The following is a 12,904-nucleotide window of genomic DNA, read 5'->3' as shown; positions in this document are numbered from 1 at the left end:
TGGTTTGGATCCAGTGTTTGGTCTGTTTGTACATTTCTGTCAAAGAAAGCCAAACAAATCAATCCAGGTATTATTAGATATTGTGGTTCTAATTTATGGTCTGACATCACTTCAAAAGAGTAGAAAACCTTATAGGCCTGTGCATAAAAATTTGAAGCATTTTGTTTAACATTCTAGGAAGGACCTCAACAGGAGATGGTCATCTGTTTGGTGATTGTCACTATCTGGAGTTTATAAACCAAATAACCTAACCTGTCAAGTAATTTGATACTGTATATGGAAGGTCAAAGCACAGACAATGTGGAAAATTGGGAGGTATTTAATTCATGCAAAAAAGTGGTTTGTAATTCCTTCAAAATGTATCAAGCCATTCACACTTTATGCGTGTATAAAACAGAAGAAACCCTAGGGATATGTTGAAAGTGGCATCCAATTATTTAAGATCTCTTCATACTTGCTTCAGTGTCTTCCACCTCAGGTGGCCCCAGCAGCAGAGGACTTTCCAGTTTAAGTGCAAATTTATTTCAGATAAATAGGTTTTGAAATGAGACCCAACACCTATCAGATTAAAAGGTAACCTCAAACTGCTCTTCTTTTGTTATGCATACAGAGATATGGGTCCCTTTTTTGGGATGACAGTTCATGACTTTAATGAATTATTGATAGGTTGGTTCTCTGGGTCACTGCAATCTCAGCAACACTTAAGAACAAATGAATGAGCACTCCTGCAGTTAATGACCTGGATCAAATTAATCGACTGAGAGTAGCAATTAGTTCGGTCATTGATTTACAGAGATGCACACTGTGACAGCTTTCTGCATTTCCTTTGGAGTCTCCCAAACTTGTATGTAGAGCTACATTTCCAGCAAAACTATATTCATAACAAAATCTACTTAAGCCACCTTATTCAGAAAATAAATTTGTGTGTTCTGATCCTATTCTCAGGAAAGTTTTGCATGGAATAAAGAAAGAACTAGATTTAAAAGGGATTATTAGTCTCAATTTTTCTTTTGTTTTGGTTTGGTTTTGTGTCCACTCTACCTTCTTGTTTGAGGAGCAAACAGTAAAGAAAAAGGTGGTACCTGTTCTGAAGTCCTTTCAAATGTTGGAATGACAGCATTAAACTGAATTATTTGAAAAGTTAACGTTTTGGTTTGAGAGATTGGTGCTTCTGATTAGGGATATTGTTTTCTTCATATTTTCTTTTAATGTTTGCTTTCTCCCCAGGCTATGCAGAATCATGGTGTGAGGCAGAGATGGTGAGAAAATCACTGGAACAGAAGTGTTGCAATTTTCAGGCCTCCCTTTCATTAACTCTGATTGCTCATCAGCAGAAATACCCAGGTTTGCTCCTCCACTTCTGAGATTCTTTCAGTTTGTGTGGCCACATCAGGTACTTACCTTTTATCTTTGTTAGTGAGCACTAAGAATTAAAAATCCTCTTTGGGCTAAACACATTAACTCCTAATTAACATGAATAAATGCTTTACCACAGGACTTCTTTTTTCACATGCATGTATCTCACAAGCAGCGCACACTAACTATTCATATACAGTCTCAGTGTGCATTCCGTATGCACACAAAAGTTCCAGATGTGCTGTGTATCTTGTTTAGTTGACTTTATTCTTCTGTAAAGCCAAGAGAAATATTAATCATTCATTTACTGTTAGGGGATGGGTCTTCTTCTCATGTTTCAGTAAAGGGGGTGGAAAAGTAAAGTAAGCCAATTTTTTTCCTATTTAAGGCCAAAGCTGGGGAATGCTTGTGGCTGAGTTCTGTACATGGCCCAGTGCTGGAAGGGCAGGGAACAACCGATGTTGCTATTTTGAATAGATTTTTCTTCCCCCCCCATTTTTATTTTTGCACAGAGAGTCTCATGTCTAATATTTAGACATGATGAGCTTTGTGCAAAAAGCAACTTTGCTCATTCTTGCCGTGTTTCAACCCTCAGTTATTTTGGCACAACAAGACGGTGAGTAATTCTAGCTTCTTATGATTTAATGTTTTTATTTTATTTTTATTTTCACCGATGATTTTAATGGCTTGTAAGAAATGTGTATTCACAAATCTCACCAGAACACTTTTCCTTCACTAATTCAGCAAAGTCAGATATTTAATGCTGAAGCTGAAAGCTGCAGGAATTTGCATTACTGTCCCAAAGGTTTCTCTTCACTTTGCTTTCTTCTGTGGTTAAAAAGGCTGTACAGTGCTGTCTGCCTTAGCTGCATTTGTTCTTGTTCTTACTTGTTTTCCTATTACAGACACCGGAGAGTTTTTAAAATATTTCTTTTAACTCTTGGAATAACATTTTAACTGTTAGTTCTGCACTGCCTGGAAGTTATTTGTCACAAGCAATAAGTCTTTTCTTCCAGCTTTTTTATTTGGAGTTCTCCTTTGTACTTGTGTGTTTTCCACTGTCAGCGTGGGGGTTTATTCAAACAATTTGCGTGCAGAAAACAGCCTTAAAATTCTAACCAGTTTTGATGAAACAGTTTTTATATAAGAAAATATTGCAGCTTATGGGATTTTTACTTTGGCATGAAGCAGGAGGGTAAATTAATTCCCCCGGCTGAAATAGTTTGAATTGTGCATCTGCAGGCTGTTTCGGTCCCTCACGAGACTGAATAGCAGCTGATGGTATCTGGGAGTCCGTGCAAGTATGTGTGTGCATATTTACAGAGAGCAAGAGCACTAAAAATCAAATGAACATGGAATTTAGAGAGGGGAAAAATTACTCTGTATACAATAATTCAACTTAGAGTGAAGATAAGTATGGTATGAGTATTTAAGCTAAACAGAAGACATTCCACAAGTGCAGCTGACCTTTTTTGGATGTGCTCTGTTCCTGCTTGCCAGACATTGTAAGCCAGACCTTCCTTAAGATAAAACATTTTTCTTTCTTGTAAATATAAAAGATCTGCAGTGTATTTAATCCTGCATCAAGGCAATTACTAACTTTACAAATAACTTGATAAGTAGCAGCCAAATAAACTGTAGTGGCATAAAGGAAAGCCAAATGCCTTTAAAACCACACCCCACCCTTCTCTATATGATACAACTCATGAATATGATTATTTTAGCCATTCCGTGGCAAATCTGTCTGCCTCAGCATACTTGGAAAGGCACCTCTGCCGAGGGGGTGTCTGTGAGTCCACCAGCAGGCTGTTGGCAGTGGAGCAGTTGGAGCTCAGGGGTCTCTGTGCATGAGCAAATCAGGTAGCATTATCTGCAACAGCAGCACGCCCAAATACCAGCCTCCTTCCCCAAGCACAAGCACAGGCACAGGCTAAGCCTTGTAAAGTAGCTTAAAAAAAAAAAACAATGCATATCAAGATGTTCTGTAGAGAATAAACATAATATACTGTGAAGCGATATTTTTCTGCCTGTCCAGTATATAAACTGTCTCTTTAGTAATACTCAGTGAAGAAGATATAAAATTTAACCAAACATATTGTGAGTTTTCTCTGCTGACAGCAGCAAATAATATACATATTGAATATATTTAATATGCATTATGTATATTTTTATATATAGATATGTATCTTCAGAGGGATAAGGACTGAAAGGACCATCCAATATAAAAAGAAGGAAGATCAGTTTAATTTTTGCCAATAAACAAATCCCCTCTGAGTGCCAGGTCTCTTTTCCTCACTCTGGTCGTATCCCTGGACATGTCTGAGGTGCAATATATCTTTGGATCAAAAAATGGTAAATTTTGGGTAGAAGAGCGATATACAAACGAAGTGTGAGGGAGTATTCTCATTTCTCTGCCACATTCCTGTTTCATGGTGTAGTAACATTTCCTTACTGGGCTAACTTCCATACTACTTACAGGGATGAGGTTACGCAGAGACTGATAAAACACTAGTTATCCCTTAAAGTATTGAACTCTGTCCTCTCTTTGGAATGTTCCTTTCCACACATTTGAATATGCTTTTCCTACAGAAAATAGTAATTGAAGGATTTGATTATTAGTATCACTAATTCATGTACAGGACAGCGATGGACTGAGAAACCAAATTTTCCACAATTCAAAAGAGAATTTCCAGACATGCTAAAATGCTCTCTCTTGTCAAGAAAAATGTTTATATGGTTAGTATCAAATGTAAGTCAATATAAAATTTTCCTTGGCAATGCCTGCCAGGAGACAAGACTTGGCAAGATATTAAGGAAACTGCTCAGTATACACTAAGTTTAGAATAGTCAGATGTACCTCTGGGCTATGTGTTTCTTTGTCTTGCTGTAGTACCTGCGAATGGAGATTTGAGTACAGCCTCAGGTTGAACCTCTTCAGAACAAGGAATTTTCTCTGACTTCATGAACAAAAGCTGTATGCTCACTAACTAGGATACTTTTAGCCTGCAATTTAAATGACCTTGACACAATTCAGGTTTTCTGATGTGTGTTGTTAGTGTAAGGCATTTGCAAGCCCTGACCATGTTCAAGATAAAATGCCTCCTTGTGGCTGACATGACATGAAGCTGGTACTTCAGACAGGAACGATGATTCAGATTCCAGCAATGCATATTCAGTTCCACCATTTGAAGTCACCTTCACATCCTGCATGTTAAACTACCAAAAAGTGTAAGAACTTAGAATGCTTCTTTAGGAAAGAAATCCATCCCCTACCCAGCCAGCATGATTTGTGCAAGCATTTGCTAGCCTTACAGCCTACATTACTGCCATTTATCTTGAGTTTGTAAAGTCAGTCAAGACAGCTACTTCCAGAAGACAGCATAAATTTTAGCCAGACAGACTTGGAGGTATTTGGCAGTTTCCACCGACTACTAGGGAAGCACGTGCACAGCCCCGCTCACATCAGTGCCAAGAGGGAGGTCAGATGGATTTGGGCCTGTCTCAGCTGCATCTGGCATGGTTAAGGGACATCTCAGTCACCTGGAGTGTGACACTTCTCATATGTACACCCCATAGTCCTTGAGGAATCTCACTGAGGTCATCACAAAACTCTACTGCTCTAAAAGCAGTGTGAGAACAGAGCCAGAAACCCTTCGTTATTATTGCAGATAATTTTTTTGTCTAATGTAATATAGTGTTTTTCTTGTAATGTAAGTATTATCTTGGATATTTGGTCAGGAAGCTCATTTCTGAGGTAATGACTGAATCCTAAAATATCTCTGAGAAGACTTATTTACCTTTCACATTACTGTGTCACAAATTATAGTTGTAAAAATAAATATAACCATTACATGCAGGTTTCAGGGGTCAGCTTTCAGAGAACTTTTTATGCTGAGCGTCCACTTCTGATCCCCCAGAAAAGAATGATAACATTTTAGGAAAACTTATAAACAGCTTGATTTAGCCATTTTGCTTTCTTTTATTAATTGGAAAGGATTACATAGGTAATGAAGTAGATGGGTACTGCACAGATGCAGTATATTTGCTAGACTGCCAGACTGACATTTTTAGCACTTACCTATATGCAACATTGCATATATGCATTCTTTGTTGATAAATTAGCTACTTTAAGGGTAATGTTAATGACAGTCAGAACTATCTTTCCTCAAAGGTTTTGGTAACACAGCAAAGTCCCCCTCCAGAGTTTTGAAGGTAAAACCAGATGATGCATGTCTGTGTGCCAACATATAATTACACCATCATAGGTAACTTGGACTATGTGAAGGCATGAAAGATCAGGGGTCTATTGCTCTTCCTCCATTTTTCCTAACTGTTTTTCACCAAGCATGTGGCAGGCAAGGTTATGCTAGGAAAATTGAAACATTCCTTTCTGGTCTGGAAAAATTATGCTAAATGAAAGCCTAGGGAATCCACCCCCTCTAAACATTATATATATGTTCTTGGAAATATGACAAATTTCATAAACACATTTTAGATCACACATCCCTGGAAGACATTAGCCTTAGGAAAATGAGACCATTATATATCCCTTTCATTATTTTCCAGATTTGTTTTTGATTTGAGACCAAATCTATGCAGCCTGATTTTTCAAAAGAGGAGGTGGAGTTGGAAACATCCACTGTTTTATTACAGCGGGAAGTAGCAGAGGTAGAAGGGTGTTGTCTCTGGCATGGATATTACTGTTGATGCCTCAGTAAGAGTCATTACATTTGCTCCCTTCTTAGTGCTGCAGATTACAAGCAGATCCTATTTCCTCTTCCAGCTTCTGCCAAAGTTTTGAGGTTTGAAATACGCAGCCAGGTGTCACTTGCAAAATCTTAGCTGATGCCAGCCTTACACAACAGCTGGGCGTTAGTTTTAATCAATGCTATTCAAGAGAAAGAAAGGAGTGAATTACTATCTCTTTTTTGCTTCACAGACTGGCTGATATGCCAGACTGACATGGACCTATTAGTCATTTTCCCAGTTACGTGCTAATGCTGTTCAAACCTTGTTTTAATCAGAAATGTGCAGAAAATGGGACATACCTGCTTCATAACTGGGAAAGTAAGTGGTAGGTCATTAATGGAAATGATGCAGACTGTCATTTAGCATTTTAGAGTAAAAGCAATCTCTTCAGAGTTGAAAGGTCCAGCCTACCTGTAGGGGGAAACACTAGCAAAGCATGCTTTTCTGGGCTAGCAGGCACCATGAGAGCTATATATTGTTCTCAATGTTTTTATGGTAAGTTAGCAGTCTGGAGAAGAGCACAAGCTACAGCTGCTGTAGCAGTTGCAAGTTTTTATTTGTTGGCTTGAAGTAATAATTAGTCAAAACCCACAGAAGTGGAAGTTAGTGCAATGGTCATGTTCATTAATACTCCTGATTATGCTGTCCTTTAGTCATGCTTGTTTAAGAAACTAGGCAAAAGATCTCAGCTAAGAAAGGGAAAACTGTTGGCAGTGGCAAAGATATGTTGCTTACAAAATAGGGTTTTTTTGGTCTTGAAGTAACTGGATTCAATTCTCACATCATTGCAGAAATTCGATGTGATGGAGCAAAATTAATTTATTAATAACAACACCCAAAAAAACCCCTCAAATTTGAAAAGGGCATAATAAAATCTTTTTGATTCAACATGACACTTAGCACATTCTCCTTGTGGTACCTTGGTAAATTGTAGATTGCACAACTTTATCTAGGTTTAGAGTTCAGTATCTTCTACCTGTATGTCTACAGTTTTGAGACATTCTGATTTTAGTGTTTGGCAGATGATAAATAACCTTCAACCCAAAATGGAACAAAACTTTTAGTGTCATTATTTTATCTGGTGTAATACTTTACCAGCCTACCCCTCCTTCGACACCTCCATGATAAAATAGCCTGAACAGAGGAAGAACTGCCCACAGATAAGATCCCATCTCCAGGAGTGATGCACCAAATATTATTTTGCTTCTGTACCTTCAGGTCAGGCTGTTGAGGGGAGCGTGGATGGGTGCAGAAGAATGCTGCGGCCCCTGGCCCTCAGCATGCTGCCCATCTCCAGCACAGAGCATCCAGGTGGATTCTTCCTGGAGACAAGGCTGTTTGGGGCTGTGCTGCTCCGGGGATGTTCTCTCTGTTACAGAGACTCTGAATGGTGACTCACTGCAGTTGTCTTCCTGTGGCCACGAGGCTACTAGGTATGGGAGCCAGTGCTCTGTCTTAGTTACTGCTGCAGGACAGCTACTCCTCTACGGATTTTCATTCTTCCATTGAATCTTTTGATGCACAGCCTTTGCGAAGATTTGCTTTCTGTCTTCTCTGTGTCTTCCCTGACAAGAGTTGCGTTGGTCCTGGAAACATTGATATGGAATTCCCATATTTTCTCCATTCAGCGCAGTTGCATACTTTGTGTTTCAAGGAAGTAGGATTCCCATATTTATGTGTAGGGAGCATGCCATTAATATTTCTCACATTGCTTTGAGACTGTATAACAATTGCAAAGATTAATCCTTACAGTGCTCCTGGCTGTGGCTAATGAATTGATAATTTCCACAGGCGGTAAAAAATTACATATTAAAGGAGTCAGAAAATCTCTTCTGTGAGTATAAAAGACAGAGGTGTGCTTATCCTATCTTAAATGCCAGAAGGGTGCAAGGAGGAGTGAGTTCCATCATTGACTGTAGAGCAATACATCTTTCACACAGAGGCATAGTAAACTGCATTTTTCGTTTATATTTTCAAACAATCATTATTTTTTCTCATCTTGTATTTCATAGGTTCTTTCCATTTTGCTTTGAGAAACCATAACCTAATTTCAAGCACTGTTTTTTTTTATTTATTTTTCACTTCAGAGCCAATCTTCTTGTCTCTGAGTGCACAAAGTGGAAGTCTCTGCCTGTTTCATGCCAAAATGACAATGGAAAACATGATATAACCCCCTCCAACAACAACCATTTGTTGGCTTTAGTTTGGACAAACTTCAACTCTGGGACTTCTGGCTTTGTTTAGTTTAACAGAATAGATTCCTTTCAGATTAGCTAAGAGACTACTTCCATTTTCCTTCATTTACATCAAAACCTTCATTTAAACATGAACTGTCAGGATGAGAATGAAAACAGTACCTCCTTTAACAATGTCTGAACATTTTTGTCTTGCTTTGATTCACACAAGTACTCTGTGAAGAGATGTCTGCCAGGGAGGAGAAAGCATGAAGAGGACATTGAACAGAAAATGTGATGATAATGGAAAGATAAATATTTTAAGGCTGAATGTGTTTTGTTATTTTGAAAGCCTAGGCCTTCTCTTACATCTAAATGGCTCTTAAGAAATAGGAGATATGACTTGTAAATTTAAGATTTTAGCAGAGTTTGTACTAGAATGGCCTTCAGCATAACACAAAGCTATCTACAGGCACAGGAGTCCCATCCTTTTCTGCTGCTGATTTTCTCTTTCAATCACTGTGCATCCAACCCTGGTGTGTGGCACAGGCACCTCTGCTCTCCTGCCAGGCAGCAAAAGATTTCCTTCCATGTGCAAAACTTCTGTGGGCTGCTATGATGGCTTCAGGCACTGCTTTATTCCCAGCCCCAACACTGCGAAGGGCAGCAGAAACACAGGAACACCCCATGCATGTTTCTAGATGTAAAAGGATGATCTGTGTCTGGAAACTACTTCCCACAACAATTCAACACTGGCAGTTCTTGGAAGAGTTCTGGACATAATAAGTTCCTGCTGAAATTCCTCACAATTCACACCCAGTGACCAGTGGGTGCATTAGTAGTCTGTCTGCTGCAAACATCTTTTCACCTCTATTCTTCCCCTTTGTGCTGCTGCTTCTCTCTCTTTTCCTTGTTTCCATTTTCTTTTAGAAAAAAGAAGCAAGGGTGAAACTGCAGCTCCTTTTTCAAACAGACACAAGAGAAACAATTGCTCACCTGAACACAACTAACAGAAAATATGGGAAGCATTGCTCATTGTTCCTTTGCTATTCAGTGCAATAACCATGCTGAGAATCAAAGAAGAATGATCTACATCCCCCATGCTGTCCTTCAGCTACAAGCAGTGAAAACAGAACTCATATTTTCTTGGAAAACACTTCTATGTTCATAAGAGGCTCTTTTTTTCTAAAAAAAAAAAAAAAATATATATTTGTTCTGTGCTTGGCTTTAAATCTGCTGTATGGTATTTGCTTGTTTCCCTACAGAGCAGTAGTCATTCCGTGCCAGCTGTTTAAGAGAAGAATGTCCTAGTGAAAGCAAACAATAGGCTGTGTAGTGGGAATTGCAGATCTTTGAAAAGAGTAATTGAAATCTGCTCAGACATTTCGAAGATTCTTTGCACAATATTCTAAGCCTGTTGGTGGCTTACTCATTGGCAGGGTGGTCCTCTTTGTAGATCCCTTTATTTTTTTTTTTGTATGAACAGAATAGCGTAATTATGGAGGGGGAAAAAAATCACGAAAAAGAAAAGAAGAGGTGTTCAAGTCTAACTGATTATTTTCCTGTTAAAGCAGCTGAATTAAGAAAGAGCACTGTAAATTTCTTTAATTGAAGAATCAAAAACAAAATGTCCAGAGTCAGTCTCTTCATTTATCAGGTGTTCTCTGGCTCAGGCTCTTCCACTCACGCCTTTAAAGGACTCTGGCAGATAAACTCTGGTGGATCTGGCTGTGTCTGCTGAAGATGCTCTAGCTCTCCTCTGCTATGCAGCATATTTATTCTCACCCTGTGCCAGCAGGCGTTGTTGCTGCACAGAGCAGGGAGAGCTACATGTGTGTCAGGCTCCAGGCAGCCACTTCAGTAGCAATGCTTCTGACCTCTGATATTAATAAAAAGTCATCTCTCTGCTTGAGGGCTCTTCAATGCACCAAAAGTCTGGATTTTCACCTGATGAGGGAATTAGTTAGGAAGACCCTTAGGTCTTCATGCTTGAAAAATAGGCACAGATAGAACTTGATATTTAAAAGTGGTCCCCAAATTAAGACAATTGTCTTTGCTATACTTAAGAAAACCCTCACAGTACTCACTTTAGTAGCCTTAGGAAGTTGACAATAAGAACATTGTATCCAGTGTACAAATAGCCATTTAATATTCTCTATGAGGCAGATTAAGAAGAATTTCAAATACTGCCGTCTACATTCAACAAACTGTCCAAAATGGATGTGGGGTGAGTTAGTACTAACTAGAATAAGGAGTGAATGAATACAAACTTTTGCAGACAAAACTAGGTTAATGATGCTTTCTGCATTCAGAATCCCCCCTGACCTTCTGAACTACAAATATCTTTAATTTATTGGCATCCAAAGATACAAGTCTTTTCTTTAGACAACATGCCTGAGTTCTGTAATCCATTACTGGAATATGAAATACAGGAACCAAACCCTTAATTTACTTCCAAATTCTGAAATTACAGGGAAAACAGTAAAATTAGGCATGGAGTTATACTAGTGTAGAATTTGACCCCCTGCTGCTTTACTCATCTCTGATGTAAACTCACTGTGGCCATGGAGTTATATTGAGGCGGACTTTGTTCAATATATCTGAAAATATAAATGATAATACCATATGTACTATACTGCATTGTAACATTTCCCATCTGTTTCAGTCTCAGGAGAGAAGCATTGAATCAAGCTGATTTTTTCCAAGGCAAACCACAGAAAAAGCATTGCATAAAATTGTTAGTCCTCTCACTGAGCTAAGGGGAAAGAGAAGATCATGTACCACTTGAAATTTTAGCCACCTGATAAAAATTATTTTCATTACAATGTCAGGCAGTGATAAACAAAAATCACACATTTTTTTTTTCCCACACAGCCTTTGAGTTTTATCTTGCGAGAAGCTTAAAAGTATCCTGAATTAAATAGTTGTAGTTCAGCGTTTAGGCGAGGTGCTATGTAGGACAAGCTGTAATGATTATCAGTTTCCAATGGTTCCCTTTCACTTAGCAGCTCAGAAGCTGAATCTCACTTTCATGATGCTTTGGATCTGTCAGACTGGTTGCACAGTCTGGGAAACCTGCTTGTACACAATGACTTTTCCAGTTTTTCTTTATTCTTGCCAGGACAGACCTCCTGCAAGAAATGTTGCAAAGAACACTCCAATGTTATAAACTATTCCTGGTCCTAGCTAAAATCACAAATGCAGAAGTAGGTCTTTGAGACACACCTCGAGTGTGACCTTGATTTTGAAAGTTCTGACAAAATGTTGTACTAGATTTTGGTATTTTTTTCCACTTAATTGTTCCTAATAACAATAAGTGTGAAGCTATTGCTTTTCTTTAGAAATATTAAGGCCAGAGTCATATGGAATAAAATTGGAAGAGTTCAAGTGTTCAAAATTAAGATTACTTTGACACTTGGACTCTGACTGTCTTCATTGACTGCCCAAGGACTGGGCAAGATATATGTTTAAAGAAACTAATAAATCCATAAAATCATCAGTGATCACATGAGACCTTGAATTCATGTCAGTTTCTGCTTGGTTTAAGATACAAATCTTTGTGCCATTTGGCATCATTCACTCTAAAGACAAGAAGCACATTAAAGTCAGATTACTGCAGAGTAGTGAGAATTTATGCCAGCACTACAACTGAATAGCCACAAATAAAGTGATTGCAGCCTGCTGCTTATTTTTAGAGTGACACCAAATGGGATGGAAGGTGATGTGCCAAAAAATATTGTAATGTAAGAAGAGAGGGGATGGAAAAATCTCATAGGCATTTTACCAATAATTGGAAGAATGACTGAAAAATTATGCAATGGTCCCTCTAAATGGCATCAAGTGCACTGAATTAAGATGAAATTCTTACTTACTGTGTGTCCTCCTCTAATGCAAATGTTTACCTTTATTAAAAGGTTTGATCTGTCAGGCACTTAAGACCTTCAGTTCCCGCCAGCATAATTAAAAGTTGATGTTCTTTAGATCTGATCCAAAGCCCAGTAGAATCAAGGGAGGTTCTGTTCAGGTAGTGTTTACCCTTAATCAGGAATGAGCGATACACATTCTGCAGATTATAGCAAAAGAGACCTAAACCTACTAAAAAGATAGAAGTATACATATAATTGTCTGAGTTATAGAGTCAACCTGTTGAGAGAGGATTTTGGAGAAGAAATCTCAGAATAACATCTCATTACATATGGTCATCTAGGAATATATTCCTCCCTTACAAAAAAATAATTTAGGCCATGATGTTGTCAAGGAATAGCTAACAACAAAATGAATATGACTATCTCTTGCAGCCATCAGATGTTTTTCTCAAAATGACTTTTATAAGTTCAGAAACAGGTTTAACAATTCTCTGGGCGACCCCAAAAAAGAAGCAAGGTGATAGATATACAGCAGCCTGCTCTATCCTGCCCCTTGTATGACTCAGCCTGAAATGACAGTTCTGCCAAAAACAACCCCCACCAACTAAACAAACAAAAACCCCTCCTTGTACTTTGTTTTCCCATTAGCAGTTTTGAAACAAGAAAACTCTTCTGCCATTGTTTTTCATGCTGGACACCAGCTGAAGGCAGCAGGGCTGTTGTGTAACAATATCACTGATGGGATATCACTGGTTCCTA

General features: G+C 38.4%; 1 protein-coding gene across 1 annotated transcript in view; it reads left to right on the top strand.

The window, feature by feature from the left end:
* The first annotated feature begins 1,756 nt into the window (after window positions 1-1,756).
* Window positions 1,757-12,904, top strand: part of COL3A1 (collagen type III alpha 1 chain) — a 52,321-nt gene continuing 41,173 nt past the window's right edge. Inside the window, exon 1 of the mRNA XM_042784123.1 lies at window positions 1,757-1,972. Coding sequence (XP_042640057.1) covers window positions 1,894-1,972 — 79 coding nt within the window. The 5' untranslated portion in view covers window positions 1,757-1,893. The remainder of the gene's footprint in view (window positions 1,973-12,904) is intronic.

The sequence above is a fragment of the Tyto alba genome, unplaced genomic scaffold (genome assembly GCF_018691265.1).
Source record: "Tyto alba isolate M040663 unplaced genomic scaffold, T.alba_DEE_v4.0 Super-Scaffold_7, whole genome shotgun sequence".
In the NCBI taxonomy this organism is placed as follows: Eukaryota; Metazoa; Chordata; class Aves; order Strigiformes; family Tytonidae; genus Tyto; species Tyto alba.
Note: the sequence above shows the minus strand (reverse complement) of the source record. Positions and strands in the feature narration are given on the sequence as shown.